Genomic DNA, 27,152 nt, shown 5'->3' with positions numbered 1-27,152 from the left:
TTATTTGATATTACATTTACAGTTAATATATTTTAATTGCAACTTCACCATTAGAAATGTGTAATTACAAATATTTAAAGCCCCCCCACCACCCCATGTGAAAATCAAGTTTTTAATGTTGTTTATATGTTTATATGTAGGTTTTTAATGTTTTAAGACAAAACATGTGCAAATTCATAAGTCAACACCATTGCTGAGAAACTTCTCCTTAAAACTGCAGTGAAAAAAAGACTAAAAAAACGCGGCTTGATATCGCTGGTGTTTCTGACATCACAAACGACCTTGTTACCAATCATGTCAATGTGTGGGCGGGGTTTAGCATATCATTAACTATGCTCTGAAGCAGGGGGGTCTCAAAAGAAGCAAGGTTGTCCCGCTATAATTTTCTGTTGATATGAAAAATCGGATAGATTTAGCAATATAGCAGGTGAATTATGTTATATGATGTATATTATGATGTTATGATGAACTATATGCCTTTCTCCACTGACGTTCTGAGTTGTTCAAAGTGTTTCTAAGGATGCTGATTGTTAGGCAGCTGTCTGACTCTGAGATGGTGAAAGGGAACATGGTTTGTGTAACATTAGCAACACATTATTAGCTTGTTTGATAACATAGTCAAGCCAAAGGATAATCATATTAATTACGGTTATATGCCCGACGTTGTAGAGACCAATACATAAAACGCTTTACTATTCTGATACATCGACTTCTAGAAGAGCCTGTATAATTCACACTTCCACTTCTACTGAATCAGTTTCTGGTTCAAACATATATAGCTCAATTAAACCAGTATTTCAACTTGCCATTGTGCAGCGTTTACCTCAGTAAAGTTGAGCGAGTTGATCTCTGAGCTGGTGTGAGTGCGTGGAGGCGGGGATCATTTGCATATTCATGAATCCGCAAATACTAAATGAAGCAAGGGAGTTACATTCAAGCTATTTTAAGACATGAATATTCATTTTTTTCACAGAATTATTTTTTTTAAATATGACATTTTGATGAGAAAATATGAGTTTTGACTATAGGAGGACTTTTTCAATAAAGCTCTCTTTGGTTCAACTTATGGTTAGGTTCAGCATTTAATTTAGATTTTATACATCATTTCATTTCATGAAATGGAGTAGAGGAGGTTTATTGTCATCTCCAATGTCAAGAGCGAGCCAAAGTAATTAAGCAAAAAGTGTTCTTGTCATTTCCTCTGATCTACTGATAGACCACACAGGAGAAGAGAAAACTTACCATTCATGGGCAAATACTAAAACAGGTATGGTCAGTTTAAAGAAGGACAGGGGTGTGTAATTTCAGCCTCACTTGCCTCATTTAACAGACTCACAAAAAAATGTTTTACCGAACACTCCCTCAATCTGCCATCACAATTTTTTTTTTTTTAAAGTTAAGTTTTTGCATATTAAGCTGTTATGACATAGTCTAGCAACTCTCGGTAGACCTCAGAGTTGGAAAAACCAAACTCTGGTCAGGCCAATCACAGCATGTGTAGAGTCGGTGGGCGGGCTTAACATAATGACGGCACGTCACGGCAGAGTTGCGGAGGTTCTGCGTGCTACTCGTAAACAAAGCTGACAAACAACGGTCTTTTGAATCGGCTTTGGCCGCGACTCTGAAAGACTTGGAGTTAAGCTTTTATTTGAGAAAAGAACAAAGAACGGCACTGAAGTCATTCTTAAGAAAAGATGTTCGAAGTTTTGCCGACCGAATACGGCGAAAGTCTATCAACTAACGTTAGCTCGGCTTCACCTTCTTCTTTGCTTTGGTTGGTTGTGGCGGTCATGGCGCTATCCAATTGCATGCAGAGGGAATTTGAAAGACAACCGTTTATCCCGCCCCTCGGATTGAGCCCTGTCAATGGTGAGTTTCCAGACCCAACATCTTGATGTGGGTCTGGCTTGTCAGGCTAGTTATGACACACTAGACACACCAGATTAGGGGTGGGCGATATAGCGGTATACACGATTAACTGGTAGAAATTTGTCAACCGGTAGAGATTTTGGACTATCGTCTCTATCGCGGTTACCCTCGTGTGTGCTACACGGTCACAAAAGCTTAACGTTTGCGTGCGTTTTTAAGCATTGCGGTTTTAAAAAAAAAGGTGATTTTAAACCACTGAAGTAGCCTGACAAGCCAGACCCACATTAAGATGTAGGGTCTGGGAACTTAACATTGGCAGGGCTCAATCCGAGGGGTGGGATAAACGGTTGTCTTTCAAATTCCCTCTGCACGCAATAGGATAGCGGTACAACCAACCATAGCAACGGAGAAGGTGAAGCGGAGCTAGTTGATAGATTCAACTTTCGCCGGATCCGGTCGGCAAAACTTCCAAACACATCTTCCTTTCTTAAGAATGACTTCAGGGCCGTTCTTTGTTCTTTTCTCAAAGAAAAGCTTAACTCCAAGCAGGGCTGAAACGATTCATCGAGTTACTCGATTAACTCGATTACAAAAATTCCTTGAGGCAAAAACTCTGCCTCGAAGCCTCGTTAAATTCCTATGACACGCACCATAAGTTTTGGTTGTTTATAAACACACAAAAAATTGTTATTCGATTAATCGATCGATTACGTGCTAGATTAATCGATTACAAAAATAATCGATAGCTGCTGCCCTAACTCCAAGTCTTCCTGAGTCGTTGCCAAAGCCGTTTCGAAAGGTGATTGGCCTGACTAGAGTCTGGTTTTTCCAGCCCTCAAGCCAACTTGTGGGCTGGACGTCCTGGCTGTAAATTATATTTGCTGCCGCTAGGGTGCGTCTAGATTTCTAGGCTACCATTGAAGCGCAATTAGCAGCGAAAGACATGCGTGCTGACTGAGAGACTGTTTGTCATCGCTGTCTGAGAGACGCACATGAAGCCGTTGCTCATAGAGTGTGTGAGAACTGAAGTGAGTGTTTTTTTCTGCCTAATTGGGCTTGAGCGGTTAAATATCAATACCTGTGTCAAAGTGACCATGTATTTCCAAGTAAACAGAGTCATTTATGTATTTAGTGAACGTAAACAGTTCAAGAAAAGTAAAGAAAACGCAAATTTACCTTAAAGAGAAAATCTGTCACTGCTCTTGACTGAATCAGTACATTTGTAACTTTAATAAGAATACATGTATATTTAACTTACACAGGAAAGACAATGCAGTGTGTTTTATACATTAGATTACTTTATACATTTTATGTAGTATTTATTATTTCTAGTGCTTAAAGTTTTTCAGGGAGGTCTATGTGTGTCTTTGTTCTATTGTAGTTTGTTTTCTTTGCTCTTTCTTTATTCCTGTTTACTTGTCTTCAGTAAGAGTTTTTTAGGCTAGTAATAGTTAAAATCCCCCTGTAGTCAATAATTGTATCCCTTAAAACTCATCTTTGATCACCAAACGCCATATTTAAAAGTTTTTTCCTGTGAATTTTTTTAAATTCATGCTTTAAAATAGCTAGAATGCAATGCTACACCCTTGCTTCATTTAGTATACACGGATCCATGAATTTGCAAATGATCCCCGCCTCCACTCACTCGCACCAGCTCAGAGATCCACTCGCTCAACTTTACTGAAGTAAACGCAGCACAATGGCAAGTTGAAATACTAGTTTAATTGAGCTATATATGTTTTCAATCATGTTTGAGTTGGCGTAGTTTGCTGTAGATCTCAAGAAATGCTGTATAATGTAGTCTTCCAGTGAAGACAAGCGTTACAGTAAATGACACAAAGAAGAACATTTCCATCTCCGTGCCTTGTTTGTGGAAATGAGTCGGACAGGGTCATAAATTGCGTATGAAAGTGCTTGTGCAATCCAGATGTAAATTAACTTGGTAAATCTGGATTATACGCATATGTTAGCAAATAGCCTACATTGGGGAAAAGCATAAAAAGGACATGGAAATATGTACTTCTTTAAAATGGACTGCAAGTAAGCCTCTGCTGCTGTGCGACACCGCAGCTTCCCTTCGGATTAATTGATTGCTTTACAAATTAAATGACAACGTTTTGCAAGATAAGGCTTGACTATATTGTTACTATCTGTTGCTAATTTATTTAACAGCAGTTTTCTAATGGGTGATGAATTTGCGTGCCTTCAAATGCGTCACGCGCTTGCTGGCTTGGTGTGTTTTGAAATGTTTTGTGATATTGAGTCGAGTTTCCATCTCTGGCACATGGTTTGTCTTGAAGCATATTAAAAACACCACAAAGATATATAAACCACATTAAAAACTTGATTTTCACCATCTTTAAAGATGATTGAAAATGGTGAGAAGAATTGTGAAATTGAAAAATGTTGATATCTATAAAATGACTCATATCATGATATAAGATTTTAGTCATATCGCCCACCCCTAGACTAGATGAACCCACAGGAGACACATGACACAATACTAGAAGCTATCATGTGTCTTTCTAACTGGCCCCATAGAGCTACAGAGGAGCAGGTAATGCATGACACTGTGTGTCACCCCCCTCGGCTCTCTCTCGCCCCCTCATAGTGTCAACCTGTTTTAATTACTTGTGTGCCAGCGAGCTTCGCTATTGTCTTTTCCACTGAGAAATCAAGGAAAAGGCTAAACAACCACACACACACAGGCGCATAAGCCCACTGAACGCAGCCAGGAAAATATGCTCGCACCTGCGTCTTCACACCTACCATCCGAAATGTCAGTAAAGAGAGAGAATCAGTCGCGTATATAGAGAGGAGAGACAGATTATATCACGGGTGACAAAAGATGGAGAGAGAAACACAGCAAAGGGTCGGTTTCCACAACAGCTGTGTTAACAGAGAGATCAAGAGCGACAGAATGACAGAAAGGGACGCGAGAGATGTGCATTGTCGTATTTTCCTGGTGATGGCAGCTCTGCATGCAGACAGCAGGACTCTAAGCTTGCCAAGGCTTTCAACTCAGCGAGAGATTAACTCTGCATCCATGTACGTGTGTGTATGTGTGTGTGTGTTAGCACCCACAGTCTTGATGCTTCAAATACCACAGACTATGAAATCCCACCCTCAGCGTTTGCTTCATCCTACACACACGAACAGACAAACCAGTCACTGCTGAATGAAGTTTCATTGCGACCACAATGCTTGTGCTGAGAAGTTAGCAGGAAACACGCATAGGCAGCACGTCTTGTCCATTTCACAAATGAGTGAATCTCACAGAGAAATGCTGAGATCATATCACCCCCGAAATCAAAATAAATGATATTCCTATTATGTGTCTTAAAACCACTTAAACTCTGCGGACCCGGTACAGGGTCCGGAATTACATTATCAAGTATATACTTTCAATTTTAAATGTCTGTGGAGGAGCTCTGACCTCATATGTGGTTCCATTTGAAAGCTTAGAGTCTCTACTTTCTGGAGATATGCATCACTTTGGCATTTGTTTTACGCAAAGTAACTTATTTACACTGAATTACTCTGGGACCATTTCCACCTGGATTTGGCCTATCCAAATTGAAAAGCTTCCCATACCCACATACACATACACATACAGTGGTCTAAATACAAAATGTTGGTGTCATTTTACAGTAAACCCTTTGAAGTTTCATAAACCACTGCTAAAAGTGATAAACATGAAAGTATATGTTGTCTGAGCTGTAATAACCCCCCAAAAAGAGGCATTTCTTGGTTATAAATTCATTTTTGAAAGTGTGTAACTCTGTGAGCTCTAGCACCCTGCTGACAGTTTGGGCTGTTTCCACTAGATTCCAGAAAATACTGGAAAAAAGATTTTTGTGTGGATTATGAATGCAATATTTATTCAAATGAATCTGAATGGAGGAATATTACCTTTTTTATGTAATTTCTGTCTGCACCCCCTCACCCATATACAGTGTCTTTTTTTACAGAAAAACTGAAATTACTTAAAACACTTCTGAAAGTGATAAATATTATAGTATATGTTGTGTTTGATATAGGAAACATATAAAATATAAAAAAAAACAATATAGGCGTTTTTGATTTTTTGTTGTTGTTATAAATTCATTTTTGAAAAATGTATATCTCAGGCCCTGTGTGCTCTAGCACCCTGCAGAAAGTTTTGGCTGTTTCCAGCATATGTCAGCAAACACTGGAAAAAATTATTCAATGAGACTGGGATATTGCATTTATGCCACTGTATATTGGTATGGGGGAGGGGGGGTAAGGGTCCTCCCTTCAGATCCATTTACATTTATGCATTTGACAGACGCTTTTATCCAAAGTGACTTACATTGCATTCAAGGTACACATTTGACGTTTTGTCAGTTCTTGCTTTACCATGGAATCGAACTCATGACCTTGGCGTTGCTAGCGCCACGCTCTACTGTTTAAGCTACAGGAAACATCCATTTGTATAAATCTTGCATACAACATGATACAGACAAAAATCTTTTTTCCATTATTTTCTGGAATTTAGTGGAAACAGCCCAAACTGTCTGCAGGGTGCTAGAGCTCACTGGGCCTGAGTTACACACTTTCAAAACTGAATTTATAAAAAATAAAAAAAATCTAAAATCGTCTTTTTTTTTGAGGGGGTTATTACAGCTCAGACAACATATACTTACATGTTTATCACTTCAGGCAGTGGTTTATGAAACTGCAATGGGTTTCCTGTAAAATGACACCAAACTTTTGAATTTAGACCACTGTATGTGGGAATGGGAAGCTTTTCAATTTGGGTCGGCCAAATCCAGGCGGAAATCCCAAAAATGGTCCCAGAGCTTAAGAGGTTAAAGAAATGAACCTTATTTCAGGACCAATAAAATGTATTGCATTGTGACGTTATTTTCATGACACTTTGTCAAGCACAATCCTCCCTTAATTTTCATTACCATCATTTGAAAAATCTTGTGATAATTTACTCGCCCCACATCATCCAAGATGTTCATGTCTTTCTTTCTTCAGTCGAAAACTCAGTCGATTTTTCTCCATATAGTGGACTTCAATGGGAATCAATGGGCTGAAGGTCCAAATTCCAGTTTCAATGCAGTAGGGATGGAATGGTATGAAAATTTCATATCACGATTATAGTGACTCAAATTATCACGATTATCAGTATCATCACGGTTTTGTTCAAATGAGATGAAATTGTTCAAAAAGAACAGATGCAAACACTGAAAACATTTCAACAAGTTTTATATTTGAAAATCAACAAACAACAAATACAGCGAACAGCTCTATGCACTTTTTTAGGCAAGATTATATCCTGTGGCATTTCCTTCCTTATAATGACCGTCGTCAATAGCAACGCATTATAACAGCGCACATCCACGTATCACAACGGACTCACTCTCGCTTCCTTCAAATGCAATGCGTCTCTGTTTTTGATTGTATTGAAAATGAAATCAGAGGACTTTACTATTAATACTACTATAATTATTACTATAACTTCTTGGGATCATCTTGTCTGGATGATGGTTTTGTACGCTGTACAAAATGGATTTATAGACAGGCAAGATTTAAAACATTAATCTCAATTCAATATGTCCCTGTAATTATTTATGTGGTAAAGAAAATCTGTGTATGTGTACAATGAATATACATTATTTTCCCTTGAATGTCACCCTAGTCTTGTCTGAACTTGTTTGCTCGTCTTTGGCTCAAAGCCACTTGCTGCTTTCATGGAAGATTCATGTTATTTCCCAGACGTAGTTTTAGTGTTGAGGTCAAAGTCCACTTGCCTTGCGTTCGCAGATTTGAAGTGTTTCCCCCATTACATTTTTTAATGATCGTTTTGCTAGATAAGACCCTTATTCCTCGGCTGGGATCGTGTAGAGCCCTTTGAAGTTGCATTGAAACTGGAATTTGGACCTTCAACCCCGTTAAAATCCACTATATGGAGAAAAATCCTGGGATGTTTTCCTCAAACACTTGAAATTTATTTTCGACTGATAGGCCATAAGGTGAACTAGGAAAAAGGGTCTAAAAAGTGATTTTTGTTCCCACACCTGGGCACTACTTTTTAAATGAATTTTTGCATAGACAACACCCTTTTAAACTTTATGTTAAAAGTTCTCCACAAAATATCCTGCAGTTTTTTGTCACAATCCATAAATGTATATAATTGTGAATTGAAAAAAACGAAAATCTTATACTGCTGGTTTTGCTTGTATCTGTATTTTTATTCATTTTAGCAACACAAAATATATCTCAAACTGACATTTATACATGTACCTTAACATTTGAGACTGACATTGGTGCATTACTATACTCAAGTTTGAATGTAGACCATGAAATATGGCAAATTTGTAGAAAATACTCTTCAACTTAATAGATTGGCACCAAGCAAAATTAAACATACACATTTTAAATGTAGCAAAACTGTGATGTTTTATACATCAAAAATTTCAGTAGGTACTATGTAATCACAGAAAGTTAAAAAAGCAGCACACTTTGGCCCAAGTTGGCTGAAATTACTCAAAATGCTTCCCTGCCCCCTTAATTTTGAAAAATTTCACAATAGATTCATTACAGCTCAAAATCAGTCTAAAATATGACAGCACGTCTTTACTCATCAGTATCATCCCTATCACTATCATCATCATCAGAGCCATCATCCCATGTAGCTCTTTCCTCTGTTTCCTGTGAAACATTTGAACAATTTTGGCACCGACATAAATCAGTACAAGACAGTCTTGCAGACATACAGGAACATCTTCCGGTCTCACATTTGCCTTGCTTGCAACTGCAGTGGACTACCTGCAACACACTTTCAGGGGCAGGATTTCTAGTCATCCAGGTCACCGTTAACTCCCCATCCTCAAGGTGCCATCCATTGCCAACGGGTGAAGGGGCACACATTAAACCTTTCAGAGAGTGTCTCATTATGGCTGCTTGGTAGTTTGCCCTTTGGCAATGTTGGTACAGGGCGTCACTTGTTGGGGGCATGGATAGTTCTGGCAAAGCTGACGATGCCATGCAGAATGCTTTGTATCTTGCATCGTTCACATTTTCAGCAGATGACTGGCCATACAGGTGGCACACATATTTGCAAAGAAGTTCAAAGGTAGACTGGCCCAGGTTAAAACTGCTACCCAAATTTGTAAATGCAGCCAGGTATTCCTCTTTCTCACAAGCAACAGAAAATGTCTTTCTTTTGCCTTTGCCATAAAAGGCGCTTGTAGAGTCACAGCCTGAGAAGGTATGGATCCCAATAAGTGCCAAACACACACTGGTGCCAAGAGCGTATGCCACCTTAGCTAAATCAATGATCCTTGTTTTGTTGCCAACCCCCGTGAAAAAATACAACCTACATGGTAAGTCTGGCTGCAGAGTTAAAGCAATCACTGCCACATCAGTATCAGGGCTCTTGATGACTACAGTTTGATGTTCCTGTGCAGCATGTTGTGCATGTAAAAACACCCTAGTGTCACATTCCTCATGATCACATGTCAGATCTTCAACTGCACTGAGAGTTTGTAAACCCTCCATTACAGTCACACAGTGACACAGGTCTCCATGTGCTATGTACAAGCTTAAGTCCTTGCCCACAGCGGTAAGATCAGCATCTTTCCACGCAACATAGAGGAATTCTGCCAGTGCCTCTTTGTTTGCTCCATCTGATAGAAACTTTTTCCATTGTGTTGGTGTCTTCTGATCCAGTCCATAAATTTTCACCAGTTGTGTACCACCAGCAGCTCTACGTGACCGTTCTAGATTTTTAATACTCATTTCCGGATACCGGTCAATCACAAAGTCTATCCGTGTACAGTTGTGCTTCAGAGCAAGCTTGACTATGTACTGCAGAATGGTGTCGGCGAGCTCTCCAAAGGTACTTGGTCTGGATCGAATGGCTTGAATGACTGCCATGCCATCAAAGAGAATAGCTCCATCTGCCGGAACTTTGTCAACTAAACAGTCTCCACCTTTGGTTTCCAATAGATCCATAAGAGCGGATTTGTTTGTTTTAGCAAGTGAACCATCAGCACTAGCTAAAGGATATGACACAGTTCCCAAGGAGTAGGACAGAATTTCCCGCAGGTCTATCTTTCTACTTTGACCTATGACGAGTAGTCTGGAGAATAGCTTCTTGTCAGCACGCAGAATCACTTCTTTGCCTGCTGCAGATTTCTTCTTTGTCTTTGCTTGATCACTGAAGGTCTTTAGTTTTTGTGTTTTGATGGGAGCAAATATGTCAACTGATGGTGATAACAGTCTATGGTCCATAAACTCTTTGACAGCGTTTTCCCCCTTTTCCGAAGCTGTGAGCAAATCCCTCATGATTTCTTCAGCTGCGACTGTCCCAGAGCTAAGACACACAATGCCATCTTGGTGTGAGTCAAAAGGATTCAGCATGGAATCTAGGGTGGAAATGATTCTGGTCACATCTTTTTCATCAGCATGAATTCGTGTGCTGTCAAGGTCTTTTCGTTTCCTTATATCAGAAGATTTACCTGCCATTGCCTCACATTGTCTTGCTATGGCTGCCCTTTCATGTTGCGACAATATCCAGCGATATAATGCAGCTCGATTCTGTGTAAGCCCTGTCCAACCACCCTTTGTCTTGGAATCTCTGTTGCATGTTTGCTCAATGGCCTGGTCACAAGCAATCGAGGCAAACCCATGGACACTTTGGCGTTGGACAGTCCACTGGCCTTTAACACAGAGCTCACTGTGGCAAGAAGGATGTGTGAGGGGCAAATTGACCATTTCCAGCCAGTATGAAGGTAAATACCTTGCATAATTGACACGATCGTATGCAAAAAACCATGCCATCATCAAGCGCACTGTTGACAGGTGAAGCTGCCAGTCCGATTCTCGTGTTGCTCTCACAAACAGAAGGAGTATCTGTACCATGTCAATGTATGAACTCCAGAAGGCAAATGTTGGGTTTTCTGCACTTCTTTTTTTCACAAAGTCTTCATATTTTGAACACATTTTGTCAAATTTCTCATTTGCGCACAGACCATCCATTGTTCTGTCCTGGAATGCACATCTGAGCTCATTGATAACATCCATAAACTCATCTCTCTCCTCTGGTGGCAAAGAGTCTAAGAAGGTGAGAATTCTGATGCGTTGCAGACTCTCATACAGAAGTTTGTGTGCCCTCATGCTGCGGTTGTAGTGATGACCACTGATCACTCCATTGATGGATCCTGGGGCAACAACTTCGGACTCAATGAGTATGTCTTGCAGTCCTGCATCTCCAAACCTTTTTCCTAGAATGCCCAGGTAGGACATGCATGTGTGAAACTCACCTAGTCTAATCACTAGACGCTGAGTAAAATCATCATCTTTCCAGCGGATTTGCTGAGCTTTGGCATATATAGCTTGGTCAAAAACTAACACTATATGATCCAGTTCTAGCTGATCAGCAATTTGGACACTTCGCTTCAGAATTGTGTTGACTGTTGACATCTCTGTAGGTGAAGCCTCAATGACTGGAAGATAATATAGTGCTGACTTTTGCAGAGTGCCATCACCTTGAAGCAATGTATGGAAACCTGTCCAGCTTGGGATTGTGCATCTTTCAGCATCTATGGACTTTACAAAAACATATGCCAGTTCAGTTTGTGCAGCAGACACAGTGTTCAATTTGTATGTGTCTGTCTGTAATGGAATAGTTTCATGATGGAACAAGTTCTGTGGTCCTTGTCTTTTAGACTGATGGTACTGTTCCACAGGGATGCTAGGGGGTGCTTTGAATGAGGAAACTCCCTTCTGTAATGGTTGTCTGTTTGTTGTTGACACCGTTTCAACTACAGAACTTTGCAGCATAATCCCATTTGTGTGGTGGGTTGTTCCACGACCTGACAGTGTCTCCTCCCCAAAGTCAATATTGTCCCACACAAGTATTGTAGGAACCTTCTTTGAAAATCCCTTTGGTATTTTGTCTCTGCCCTCTACTAGTTGTAGTTGGGCAAGGCTAGTGTCTAGACTAACAACTGTGTCCCATGAAGCACAATGTCCTAGTCTATTTAGAAGTGACACAATTTGAGATGAACCTGTTAAATGGCGAACAGTTAGACCAAGACACAATGATTTAGGGGTCTGCCTCCGTCCCTTAGATGCAAGATACACAATGTCTTGACAAATAGATATTACTTTAAGGTTCAAATCATCTGGAATATCAACATAATGGGCCAGTGTTGGTTCCTCAGTTGCACCAATAATCCAGGAAATCAGATTGTACAGTTCGAGTGGCACAACAGATTTTGCTTCGCTCACATTTAAATCATCTGACGTGGGTGGCCACGGGCATGTCATACTGGGAGAGTCACATAGAAGCATCTTTAATATCAATGCCGCACTGTAAAGTGTCCTTGTGTCCTCTGTAGCATTGACAGAGGCCATTGAAATTGGTCTTTGCGGACCAGCCACTGTACTTGCCGTGTTTTCACTGTCACTTTGGCTAGTTACCTCAGTTGACTCCGTTGTTTCTGTACCTGATGGATGAGGTAGCCTGTCTATTAGCTTATCTGCAGAGAGTGTCTCAACAAAAACCAGCTCACTGATGTTGCGCTTGCTAGGGGCGTGAAACACCAGCTGGGGGAAATCACGGGTCAACCTCCTCTTTAATTTATCCTGCCTGAAACAAAGATACAGTGAAAAATTATCACAACGGTATAAATATAGATATATTAACACTGAAAACAAATAAGTTAACATACACTGTGTCAGCTTCTACACATTATAAAATATGGTTATCATTATTATACATATTAGGGCTGTGTATCGGCAAGAATATGGTGATATGAACGATACGCAGCACGATACAGGGGTTGTGATATGATAAATTGCGATACTGTAAGCAAGGCGATATATTGGAATATTTCTTATTTTAGTTATATGATACAATTTTAGGAAAGCTGTCATAAAGAACACACCACCAAATACAAACCTTAGTTAAAAAAAAAACCTTTTTGAGCATTACGAGTAAAGGGTGAAAAATAAAGTGCTTGCAGGATTCTTTAGTTACCGGTATATTAAATGTATAAAATGTAAGCTGTTATAAACAGACCATATATATTTATAGACCCTGCTTTAAAGGTTTAGTTTCAGTTTACAATTGTAACATGCAGTGTCCTAACATTTTGATCTGAACAAAAATAGTACTAGCATAATGGCACATCATTAATGTTAATGTTAATATAGTTCGCTGCTAGTAATGGGGTTCCAGCTCCTGATTCGGTGTACAAAAACCGAAGTGTGGTGTCATTTCAGCTTTCGTTACAGACAAGGTACAAAAGAGATTCTAGTACGCTCATTTTTACTTCCTTGTACAAGTTAGGCCGAAATGACGCCACACTCAGTATTGTTAAACAAAATATTGCGATACTCACGTGTATTGATATTTTCTTACACCCCTAATAAATATATATATTGCATAAAAGCTGCCAAAGAAACTCATGGTATTTAAATTACCTGTAGTTTGAAGCATCAAGATCTTGATGTTTTTTCACAAGATTTAAAAAGATCCTTCTTAGCTGCGTCATTGTCAGCACCTCTTGGTTTACAATTATTCTATGGCGGATGATCCTCTCACAGAAGATCTTGTAGCTGGCATCGAAGGTTGGATCATTTCTGAAAAGAAAACATTAAAAATCGAATTTATATATATTATTTAGTGTGCCATAACTATTTCACCATGCATTCTATTTAAAATATAGTAGAAATAGTAGAAAATCCAAAGCAATTGACCAAGCGATTTGTGAAGATTTTTTTAATTTATTCTTTAGAAAGAAAATGCATTGGTAATAAATTATTTCTAGTTTATTCTACTTTCACAAACCACTAAACATTTTATCATTCATATCAAAACCTTAAAAAAAACAATTACTTGAAATTAAAAAAGTGATTTGAAGCTTTAGCTTAACCTGATATACTAACAAAAACAGAAATACAAAATTATAAAAAACTATAAAAAAAAGTTAATTGAGCTTAATTCGTGTATTTTTGTGCTTCAACTGTCAAAAACAGTCAAAATTCTGACATGTATTCAAGTAACAGTCGGTTATGTATTGTTTAAATGCACAATTAATGCATTACAATTTAAATAAACTCACATTTTAGGAGGCTAAATCTACTGTAGAATTAGTCAACTAAAACAAAACAAATTCAGGTGACTAAAATAATGACTAAAACTAAATGGCATTTTAGTCAAAAGACTAATGATAAAAATTAAATCAAAATTTGCTTTCAAAATTAACACTGCAATGATGGGGCTTTACTTTTGAAATGTGCAATAATGTGAGGGAATTATGAATTGTTATTTGATAATGCAATATAACAACTCACTGTTCTTCTGAGGTCCCAGTAACTGTTGCAGTAGACTTTGTCAAGAATCTGGTGTACTGTCTGTAACAGGACTTGTGGTATCGCACTTCCAGAGACACACAGTCTTTGTCTCGAATATGCACAAGAATGCTAGTGTCTTCTTTAATCTCAGCAGCTTTCAGCAATTGGCCTGTAATTAATAATAATAATAAAAAATTGTAAATAAAAACCATCAAATAAAAACTGTTAACACCAACAATATTAAGTGTTCTGACACTGTATGCAAAACACTGATAATCTGACTGTACAATAAATATTAAATAAATAATGTAATTGAATTTGACAGTTAGCCATGGTAACCTGCATATTATATTAAACTTTAAAGTTCAAACGTGTGTGTTGTTGTTGTTGTTGTTGTTGTTTCTTACCTGCTGACAATGTTTCTGCTTGTGAAAGATGGTCCTTCTGGCGTTTGCTTGCAACAGTAATGTACTTGTCCGTTTTCTTACAAATTATGCACAAGGCAGGAAGCACAGGACCTGCACAAGCTGCTGGCAGGCCCGTCCTGGACCTTAGTTTCTTGGTCGGACATTCAATTGTTGAGGTACTACTAGCCGATGACACAGACTGGCCTTGAACTTGAGCGTACTGGCCTTGAACTTGAGCGTAAGGACGCTGCGTGACCCGTTTCTCGGCCGCATCCAAACGCTTTTTGTCAATGAAACGCCTGTAGCAAGTGGAGTGAAACCCAGCGTCTTCGGGAACATTGTCAAACTCGATTTCAAGACAATGTTTGTATGTTTCTGCTATTCTCTGATTCTCACCCTGCAAGCCAAGCCACCGTTTGACGCTGTTTCTGAACGTATCCCAACGTGTGTGTGTAAAATCCTTTGTTTGTTCATTCTTTATGGACGTGAGATGCATATAGCATTGTTTATAACGCTTTTTACGGAGTTTAAAAGGAGGTCTGGCCGTAATTTCATCATCTTCGCTGCTCGATATTGACGACATCTTCGACTGACATTTAAACGTCGTTCCTAAAAGCAGCCACCTTATTGGTCTAGCGGGAAGCACGTGACGAATGTTCCGCGAAGCCGCATCACTCATGATCAAAATATGATTACGCGAGGGAGGAACTATTGCCGACTTTAAACACTGATAAAAAATAAACTGCAGGATTACATATGGAGAACTTTTATTTTCTCGCTCAAAACCAATAGATCTTTTTATTGGAATGAAAATAATTTAGTGCCCCATACATGGGAACGGGATTAAACGAAAAACGTCTTCACCTTACGGTCTATGAAGAAAGAAAGACATGAACATCTTAGGTGATGTGGGGGTGAGTAAATTAGAGTTTAGATTCTCTGCCCGAGCCCGAAGTTGACCCGACCCTACCCGCAGGCCGAGTCGGGCCGTTATTTCCTGCCACTGTCCTTGTGCCGGGCTGGGCCAGTCCGGGCCCTTGATCAAGCATTTGTGGTTTTTTAAAGTAATAACTAATACTACAATTAAGAAACAATGTGTAAAAAGTTGCACAAGTCAGGATTAGTCTAAAAATATGTGTTAAACTCACAGCACATGCAGTGAAGAAGCGCATCATTCTGAACAGAAACGCTCTGAGACGCAAGTCATGAGCTGCTCGTGTGAACACTGCGCTTTGCTTAACTATTTCTTTTCGTTTCGAATTGTTTTGTTGAAAAGTAGACAAGCTTTCTATACACATATTTCTCACGTCTGTGAGGCAAGTAGCCTGCTGAGTTTTGGTTTATTTATGAGACGCGCTCCAGTTCATGTGCAATGAAAGTGATCGCTCCGGCGCCTTCGTGTCACGATTATTGTCTGCAATCGCCTATTTGCTTTTTATTTATTAAATCCAGGCAATTGGCTGATGAAACCTTGATTAAAATTAAGATACAATTTATACAAAACGAAATTCACTTTACAGAAAGGCTTTCTACAAAACTTAATGAAGTGGTCAAAATCATTTCGGACCCTCTCGCATCTTTACACTTTTCATAATCAGATTAAATTTTAAAATAACATTATAATATGAAACAAAATACATTGTTTAATGGCTACAACAAGTATAGTAGGCTACAGTACAGATAAATGTTATGTCTGAGTGGGATTTGAGAGAATGTAATTTTACCGGTGAGCAGTTCATGAGTGGAGCGCTGGCATAGAGCGGATTATTGTCAAAACACCCACGTATTAAAAAATGGTCGGGTTTAAATCGGGCTCGGGCTCATAATTACAGTTAATGTGTAAATCCACTTCACCAGCTAATTACTCTTTGACAGCGATGCCATAGATATAAGGTGAATTCAGGTTGATTGGGACACTTTTTGCCATTGAGATGACCCATTCAAAAGTGTCCCATTCAACCTGAATTCACCCTATATAGAGAGCTACCGCAAAAAGGAGTATATAGCACTCTATAGCAGTCCTATAGAGAATGGGATTTTGTTTGCATTATGGTGATTATAATTGGAAGAGAAAATGTCTCCGATGTACTAGTGCTTCTTTTGTTTTTTGTTCTTTTGATTTTTAATGTGTGACATTTCCATGAAATTCACCCAAACCGAAAAAGCAGGAGTGTTTTAGAAAGGGTGGAGAAGTTTTTCCTTTAAAGGGATAGTTTACCCAAAAGTGAAAATTCTGTCATCATTTAGTCACTAAGTTGTTTCAAACCTGTATGAATTTCTTTGTTCTGTTGAACACAAAGGAAGATATTTTGAAGAATGTGGGAAAATGAACAGTTCTGGGGCACCATTGACTTTAATAGTATTATTTTCCGGCTATGGGAGTTAGGCCGCATTTACACTGCAGGTCTTGATGCACAATTCTGATTTGGTGACTATATCCAATTTTTTTTGACGACCCACTTACATCATCTTTTAAAAGCGACCAGTATCTGATATTTGCATTTACACTATACACTGGCGAAACAGCCCAAGACGTTCTGACCCGAAAAAAGGAAGTAAAACAGCGCAATATGCAATGGACACAAACAAAATGATTATTCAATGTATTAATCTTTAAAGGGTTAGTTCACCCAAAAATGAAAATTCTGTCATTAATTACTTTCCCTCATGTTGTTCGACACCCGTAAGACCTCCGTTCATCTTCGGAACACAAATTAAGTCGAATTGAGTCGAATCAGCAGTTCGGATCGCCAAATTTCAGCAGTTTGGCGGTTTGACACGCGATCCGAATCATGATTCGGCTCACTGATTCATAACGCTTCGAAGCTTCATGAGGCCGTGTTTTGAAATCGTCATCACTATATAAGTCGTTATTTAGGGTTTTTTTGCGCACAAAAACTATTCTCGCCGATTCATAAAGTTATTTTAGAACCACTGTAGTGAGATGGACTTTGTAACAACGTCTTTAGTACCTTTTAATGGTCTTGATAGTGAACCGTGCCATTGTGCCAATGGAGGCCTTTCAGAGCCATCAGATTTCAACTAAAATATCTTCATTTGTGTTCCGAAGATCAACGGAGGTCTTACGGGTGTCGAACGACATGAGGGTAAGTAATTAATGACAGAATTTTCATTTTTGGGTGAACTAACCCTTTAAAGGTCAGCAAACCTCCACATTACTCCACTGTTTCGTACCTTCGTCCTACATCGCACCATTAGTGTCATGTGATTGCAGTTCGTGTCCACCTGAGTTAACGTCATCCGTCTCCGTCCCTTTTTTCAATGACGCACAATGCACGGGCGGGCATTTTCTTGTGGTGCCGCCCTCAGCAGTTGGTGTCCTACGCGCAGCACGTGATGCGCGTGGTGGGAGCAGCGGCACTGGGAATTGGGTCACTTGAACCATGCAGTGTAAATGGGGCCTTAATGGTGCCCCAAAGTGGCCCGGTTACAAACTTTCTTCAAAATATCTTTACTTGTGTTCAGCAGAACCAAGAAATGTATACAGGTGAGTAAGGGTGCGTAAATGTTGACAGAATTTTTGGGTAAACTATCCCTTTAAATGTTTGTTTCCATTATTATTATTAAAACCCAGATCACACTTACAAAAAAAAGAATAGTATGTTTGCACCAATTTATAGTGATGGACCAATTTATACCACATGGTATTGCTACTTTGATATAACTGCATATTCATATACCATGGAATTTACTTGCTATTCTGAGGTATTTTACAGTACTTTTTACTACATGTCCAAACTTTATATTATATTACCAAGGTACCCTTTTGTTAGTTCAAGAGTATAATCATGAATCTGGTAGTATAGGTAGTGTCACCACTTCTGAGGAAGGGAATTGACTTCTTACTACAGATCTTTAATGAGTCATGAAGTATACTTAACCACAATGAGATGTGTGTAAGAGAGGCCCGACTGCCTAGTCTTTCAACATAAAGTGAGTGAAACAGCTTCATCTGGTGGTTATGATGCGGTACAGCATCACCATGTGGTTCTGCCGTGTTCCTGCTGCGCACCAGTCTGTCTAGGGTAAAAAAAACAGAGAGAGTGATCATGTGCGTTGGTGTGTGTGAAAGACGCAGAAACCACAAACAGCTTTTCAAGCATCTCTCTGTTTTTCCATTGGCAGAGTGTCCGGAGGCGAACTCTTCGACAGGATTGTGGAAAAAGGATTTTACACTGAGAAAGATGCCAGTAAGCTCATCCAGCAGATCCTGGATGCTGTGAAATACCTGCATGACATGGGCATTGTCCACAGAGACCTGAAGGTGAGATGGCAGTTGCTCTGGAATGAAACGGGTCTGATGAAATTCGACCAAAAAAGTGTCAGAAATCATCTTTTCCCATCCATAGAGCTTCATCATTTCATTCAGGAGTCCTTGATAGTGCTCTTGATATTAATAGTTGGGTCTTTGCCCCCAGAGAACAGGAAAGTAGTTCTAGGTAAATGGATCAATCGATGGCTCCAGTCTCATTTTTAAACTTTATAATAAAGTCAAGGTGAGGAATCAGGGTTTAACAATACATCGTAATACAAAGATGCGACAATATGTATGTGACAAAATGTTGTATATAGTTCACCCAAAATTCAAATTTCTGTGTGAGAAAAAAGGAAAGCTTACAGAGTTTTAGTGTCAGTCCTACATTAAACTACTATATATAATGTTGATATTTGTAATATTTGTGGGTCCTGATAATGCCAAATGTCTTATGTTACCATTAAAAATTGGCCTACATTATTTCAAATATATCTAGTCCAAGCATATTCATCTAAAATAATTCTGTATTTTCAGCTTCAGAATCATGAATATTTTTATTCTGTGCACTGGGTTACCAGCACCAAGTCCAGGCCTGTTAATTTACACCCCCAATGTGATACCAAATTTTGCATTTTAATCAACAGTATATTTTTTCTTAACCTTTTACCATATGGTTACATATGCCATGGCGGTACATTCGGTTCAGGGGGCCAATTATATCATTTCGTGAGCTCAGTACCATGAGATGTATCGAATCATGACATCGTTATACCACTAGTGAAGAGTTGTACCACATTCTTGGTCCCTCTTTTAGCGTTAAACTACTGTCAGGATTTACTAAAGACACTCCGTGAAAAATTAGACCTGAATGTGGAATATTATATTTTACACATAGTACATAACAGGCACAATAGCGGTATAAACATGAATACCTATTGGTACAATATGCGTCACATGATTAAACATGCGTCATTGTTTTCAAATACCTCCGTTTTCACAATCCACACTACGACGTGAAGACGGCGTTTTCAAATGTATCCACTTTGGAGTGCGATTTCAAAAAGCTACGTTTTTGTTGACTTAAAACGCCATCTTAGTGTGGACGAAAGGCCAAATCGGTGAGAAAAATATACTTTTTCAAACGAAAACATATTAGTGCGGACAGGGCCTAAGGTTTGCGCTCGTCAATTTACTGGTATTCGTCTTAAAGCAGATGATAATGGGTAGATTGTGTTGGTCATTATGGAAATGATCTGGATGGTCTGTGTTCTTTAATTTGCATGTCGTCAGTAGATCACGTGCAGAACTGTCCACTCCCATCGACTCATTCTCATATGTGAAATGTGAGTTTGAGTCCAGCTTGTGTAATTCCTGGTCCTCTTCCCGCCATCATTTCCTGTCCTCTCTCAAATATATATACACTATATTTATTTAAAGGTGCACTGTGTAACATTTTTTCAGTAAAATATCAAAAAACCACCAGGCCAGTGTTATATATTTAGTTAAATTGAGTACTTACAATATCCCAAATGTTTCCAACTATTTGTAAATGGTTACAAAATGCTATTTTAACCACGGAATCGGGACGTGTGAGGGAGTCGCCGGCGTCATATCTGCGTTCCCCTCGGTTTCTGGTTTTATTTTGCAGAAACACTTTACTCTCACTGCAGTGTGCAATAAGTATCATAGCAGCCGCCGAGCGAACACACAGAGTAACGCCATAACATCATTTTCAACACACCCAAATGTATCTAATATGATAAACAGAGCTGCGTTACCTCATACTCATGACCGGAAAAGCAGAAGTAGTGCTGACAACTGTGGCATAATAAAAGTCCCGCTGCTCGTGAGACGTGTATTGCGTTCATCTTATCAACAATCGCTCCAACGGCCTTGCTCCGCTCCACAACACTCGGTCCTGCTCTGCTTCATACTACAGTAATGTTAATAATCACATTCATGAACATGATTTCTGCCCGAGTCCTATCCCGATTCTTTTCCACCGGCTGTGAGGTGAAGACCACATGTCCCAAAGATTCTGCGCTCAAACTTGGCGTCATAAAACTACGCCTTTGTTTTGAACAGGCGACCTCTAGTGGACGGAAAAGTTACATAGTGCACCTTTAACAGTTTATGTTTTTTAATGTATTTATTATGAGCGACTCAAGTCATATCTTTGGAATTCTGCCAGTAGATATCCATCAAATAACCACCCTGAATCCCATAGTCACCACCTAGCTAACGCCCTAGAAACCGTGTAGAAATATATTAAAAAAACACTCGGTACACCTCAGCAACCACAATTCTTTATATTTTTTATTTAGCTTTTTTTTTTTTTTTTTTTTCAGTAAGTAATTTGTTTCTGAAAGAAGTCTCTCACCAAGGCTGCATTTATTTGATCATAAATACAGAAAAAAAAGGAAAAAAAATATTGTGAAATTTAAAATATCTGTTTTCTACTGTAATATATTTAAAAATATAATTTATTCCTGTGATCAAAGCTGAATATTCAGTATCATTACTCCAGTCACATGATCCTTCAGAAATCATTCTAATATGCTGATTTGATGCTTACGATTTACTGTAATTTTTAGTCAATTTAATGCATCCTTGCTGAATAAAAGCATTCATTTCTTTTGAACCCCAAACTTTTGAACAGTAGTGTAAATACGAGTTTTGCTCATGTACTGTGTTATTATCCACAAGAAGTCACATCATATTTTAGGTGTTGATCAACCCTTACAATTTTGCAACAGAGTTAGTTATTATCATACGTAAACAAGTTTTCCAACAGTTACTTTCCTTCATGGTTTCTGGTGTGTTACAGTTATGCAAAGTTTGTTTGTTTATAACCGGTGCAGTGAAGGATGTTCAGTGTGATTCTTGCCCGGGTTAATTATAATAAGTCTCTCTGCTAACACATGAATACAGAGAGAATGTGTGTTTATGTCTGATCATTTACTGACAGTAAATATCCATTTTACATTGTGTTTACCACTCACACAAGAGTTTCAATCACCCATTTGTGTCTGTTTTCTGATGCAGCCAGAGAACCTGCTGTACTACAGTATGGATGAAGACTCCAAAATCATGATCAGCGATTTTGGTCTGTCAAAGATTGAGGGTTCGGGTAGTGTGATGAGCACTGCATGTGGCACTCCTGGATATGTTGGTAAGACACACCTTCATATGCAAATATGCAAAAGTATGGTATCTATTTGGATGAAGGGTTTAAACACTATTTGTTTCTGAAATGAAGAGAAAAATACATATAAAGCTTCTAAGAATATCAGTGAAATGTTCTGCCTGGACTTGTAGTTCAATTCCAGGTGTAAACTTGGTCTATCATCCATCTTTTCTGATTTTATAACATTCTGCAGATAAAATTTGTGTTGTAAGAACCTGTGGTATACCCTCATCTCTTTTCCTTATCTCTAGTTTTTTTTTTTATGTGTAGCTTGATTCTAAAGAATATCCTGTAAATGTGTCAGGGAAATTAGATGTGGGTTATTTAAACAGAAAGGCGAGAAGTGAAACTTGGGTACAAGTATTTTTGCCAACTATGCATGGATGACTGCAGAAGAGCAAGCAACAACAAATCTAAAAATGTTTCTACAACCATTATTCTCATCTTGACTATTTCCAAAACATAAAACATGAACAGTTGTAAAATCAAACAGGATTAACCCCTCAGGGTTCCGTATGCTCACGAGAAACCTGGAAAAGTCATACAATTTTAAAATGGCAATTTCCAGGCCTGGAATAGTTCCAAAACCAGAAGGTTTTGGAAAAGTCATGGATATTTGTTCAACACTGTCAGAATATCAGATCAAATTAGTTGCAATTAATTGAGTAATCGGTTGATTATTTTGCCATTTAATCAGATTATTTTTTGTGTGAACAATAGTCTTTATACATATAATAACAATGAGGTAATGATAATTGGTTGAAATAAAGTATCAAAGGCAAGTAATCATATGGTTTTATTGAACAACATTGTTAAAATACATAATGTAATGTACATATTAGGCCTATAAATGTCCTGCACAGCATGATCAAATCCAACATTTAATTCAAATGTCCACTTAAATTTTAATATGGCCTTTTCTTTACGATAGAAATACAATGTGGACATCAAAACATGCAAACTTTTCACCTCTACAAGAAACATCCTCACGTTTTAAAGATCTCGTCACACCCCGACAAACTACTGCTCACATTTGGTGAATTTCTCCAAAGGAGCACAAATGCGTAACCGCTACAAAGGCACCATAAACACAATCCACATCATTTCTGCGCTATGTTCCAAGTCTTCTGAGAGCAATTTGTCATATTTGGACTGATTTTATGCTAGATTATAGTTCAGCTTTATTGATAATAAATTGTCCCTGAATGGAAAAATACTTTCAAATTCTATTTGCAATATCCACCAGGAAAGACCAAAAAAAGTCTCTGTGCAAAATGAGCCAGTATATTATCTGTGGTGTGTTGCGGACCGCTCTGTGCCAGAAAGTCCAGGGCCACTTTTTAGTCCCAGTCCGCCTCTAGCTAGTGCTTATGTGTATTTAAATGTCTAAAACCTAAAATAAACATTATGTGGTTAAAACCACAGATCAGTTGTGATATATGCCAAGCACTGGTTTGAGTCCCTTTCTGGCTCAGTGCCAGCCAAAGCTTGAAAGCCGCTCTTATTCTATGGTGTGATCATATGAATAAATTAATACTTATTATTAAAACAAATTGCAAGCAAACAAATAGCATGCACTATGATAAATTTGAACATTTGATTTTGTTCTTATTTTACATGTATACATAGACTTTAATGGAATATTAGGTCATGCATATTGCCTCAAAAGTCATGGAAAAGTAATGGAAATTTATTGGTAAAAATGTGTACAAACCCTGCCCCTGAATATGACGGGAAAAGTATTTTTTGTCATACTACTGAGCCCTTTGGAATTTGTTTCCATGAATTGCATTGTGATGAAGATGATCCTTCGTTGGGTTTGAATTACAGCCTTTGGGTTTCCAATCAATTCATAATTTTAATTAGTAAGTAATTTATAATTCATATAATTTATTATATTAAAGGCACAATATGTATTTTTCGCTGCTAGAGTTCGCTTATTCAAAACAAAGACGTAGCTTGATGACGCCTTGATTTCGCAGAGCTTTTTATTATGCCATAAACGAACGCCTCCGCTTCTTCCGCTCATGTGTATGCAGCGCTGTTTTATCATATTAGATACATTTGAGTGTGTTGAAAGTTATGTTATAATGCTACTCGCGGCTACTATGAGATAACACTGCAGTAAGCTAGATCGATATTAGGTATGATCAAATAAAACGGGAAATCGAGGGTAACGCGGGTTAGAGTCCTGAACGGGTCCGATTTTGTAAATCCGCACCCGCCCGAACCCGCAGTGTTTAAAACCGTTTCTGACCCGTTTTCCGACAACAGCACTATTTAAAATCCGCCCCCGACCCGATCCGCTTAAAATAGAACCGACACCCGACCCGCACCCAAAATAAAATCAGTTTAGCATATCACATTATAGACACACTTACAAAAATGTTTATTGCCAGCATACAGAAGTTATTACACGACCATTAACACAAGGGGCCCTATTTTAACGATCTGAAACGCACGTGTCAAAGCGCGAAGCGCAAGTAACTTCGTGGGCGGGTCTCGGCGCTGTTGCTATTTTCCCGGCGGGATAAATGGCTCTTGCGTCCGGCGCAAATCTAAAATGGGTTGGTCTGAAGTAGCTTCATTATTCATAGGTGTGGTTTGGGCGTAACGTGAATAAACCAATCAGAGCGTCATCCAACATTCCCTGTAAAAGCAGGTGCGCAAGTTCCATTATGGATTGCTATTATTATGGCTATTACCAGGAGCGGTTCACAGCCGAGGAGACTGATGTGCTTGTAAGAGCAGTGAAAGACAGAGAAGTTGTGTTGTATGGGGATGGGAGAAACCCACCCAAAATAGCGTCGGTTAAACAGGCGTGGGAGGAAATAGCCACAATTGTTTCATCAGCTGGCATCCCCAGGACGTCGCACCAGTGCCGCAAGCGCTACAATGACATCAGAAGACGGGGAAAGTCCAAGCTTGCCAGCATCAATCGGGCACGCCGTGTAACGGGAGGTGGATCTGCCTCTACTCAGAACCTGACGCCAGCAGAGGACATCGCTGCGTCCACCCTCACCGATTTTTTTTCCTGGTTCTTGACGGACAAACCAATTTGTTAGATGTCCTTATATACATATATGTCTTGCCAGAAGTTGCCACTATTGGGCAAACAGGTCTCCTTAATTATTAGACTACAATTAGCCTGAATAATTTGTAAGCTAGATTTATGCCTATTTTTTCACATCTTCGTGGCACACCACAATGATTTCCGTCATCTCATGTGTTAATATTTTTTAGTGTAACAATTTATGATTTGCAAAAATAACTGTTGCATCTGTGTAGATTACATGAGCAAAGTGTATGCGCGTTGTGCACGCTATACATTATGGTCAAGCATGCGCCCTTAAAATAGCATAATGAACAACGTGCAACGCGCCACTGACTTTAGACTAGGTTTTTTCTGGTCAGTGGCGCAATTGTTTAATGGAACAGCAAAATAGCACCAGCGATTGTTTGCGCCGGAACACGCCTCCTTTTTTGCGCTGAACCGCCCAGGTAGCACAAGTTCATTCACTAGTTTAGCGACGTGCTTCTGTGGAGGGAAAAGCGCACTTTGCGCGGGTGCAAAATAGGAATGACACATGCGTCGGTGTACAAAGTCAATTGCGCTGGGTGCAAGATAGGGCCCAAGGACAACTTCAGCCGAAGCTGTCAAACATGGTTATGTGTCCTTATCATCCCTACGAGGCACATTCAGTTCTGTCCCCTTTTGAAAAATACTGTTCGATAGAACCGCTTGTGCTTTGTTTGTTACCACAGTTATCTGCGTGCTTTCTCAGCGATTAAGTTCAACATTTGCGGCTATCTTTTCTTCAATCCATCTCGACGACTGCAGTGCAGGCAGATCGCGCGCGCGGTTGTGATTCTTCTGTGCGGCCACAAATAAACTGATATGGATTTTAAATTATTTTATCAACTTGAAATACAGGCAAGGCATATTTTTGTAGATGTGTTCCTAAAAATATGCATATATTTTTTAGGAACACATCTACAATATACAAGCATATATTTATATATATATTCGTTTGCACGTGACTGTTTAAAACCCATGTTTAGACCCGTGTTTCTCCCTTGTCCGACCCGCACCCGTATCCAACACAGTTAGGATGTTTTTCACCCGTTTCAGCAATATTGGTACCCGCATCCATGCAGGACTCTGACGCGGGTATGATGTCACTAGGGGTGTAATGGTACACAAAACTGACGGTTCGGTACGTACCTCGGTTTTGAAGTCACGGTTCGGTACTGGTTCGGTACAGCAGTTTTACAAAATTGCTTTTTACTTATTTTTATTAAACAGTGGTTTACTGAAAAAAAAGTGTCTGTCCTTAAATTAATTAAATTATAACTAAAAGTTTATTGAAGATATTGCTGTGTAAATTATATAGGGAGCCCTTACTTACACATTACTATAATATTAAAGGTTAACAACAGAGCCAAAACTATTAGCCTAAATTCAGTTGCTATTTATTTTTATGTATAATACTCAACACTCCTAAGCTTCACATAAGGCTGTTTTTGCATGAATCTCTAAATCTAATTTCTAAAATTATGTTTTTTCTCCAATTCGTTGTTGAATTATAGCCTAATCATTTATACACAGCGAGTGTCATTTTCATGACAGGTTTATTTAAACATTTATGAAATAATCAAGACATCACTAACAGGTAAAGTAGAATATAATGAATACATAAACTAATATAGAGCATATATTTAGCGAAATAGTTGATTTCTCCAGTGAAATAACAGCCGTGGACACTGAATGACTGCCTGAGGTAAATGTGATGCAACATGACATTGTTTACAAGCTGTTTTAATATTGACGTCTTTCCGTGGTTGAAACACTGATTGAGCGATTACACCACATGATACGTTTCGGTGTTAATGTATTCTCAACATACCTTAAGATATTAATTCATGTTTATTCTTTAGGAAGAGATGATCGCGCTCACACGCTCGCGCCGCGGCCGCTTGAGCTGACGTGTCTACAGTGATCAGTCGTCACATTAAAGAGCGTCAAAACGGCATTTATCGTTTGAATTTCGTGATAAAATGGACTGAATACTTA

General features: G+C 38.8%; 1 protein-coding gene across 2 annotated transcripts in view; it reads left to right on the top strand.

Moving 5' to 3' along the window:
- Positions 1-27,152, top strand: part of camk1b (calcium/calmodulin-dependent protein kinase Ib) — a 126,194-nt gene that overhangs the window by 88,558 nt on the left and 10,484 nt on the right. For both annotated transcript variants that reach the window (XM_079844684.1, XM_079844683.1), the window contains exons 5-6: positions 18,762-18,900; positions 21,937-22,063. In XM_079844684.1, the coding sequence (XP_079700810.1) occupies positions 18,762-18,900; positions 21,937-22,063 (266 nt within the window). The remainder of the gene's footprint in view (positions 1-18,761; positions 18,901-21,936; positions 22,064-27,152) is intronic.

The sequence above is a fragment of the Gobio gobio genome (assembly GCF_949357685.1).
Source record: "Gobio gobio genome assembly, chromosome: 19".
NCBI classification, from domain to species: domain Eukaryota; kingdom Metazoa; phylum Chordata; class Actinopteri; order Cypriniformes; family Gobionidae; genus Gobio; species Gobio gobio.
The sequence above is the reverse complement of the archived record's forward strand: the minus strand, read 5'-3'. Positions and strand labels throughout refer to the sequence as shown.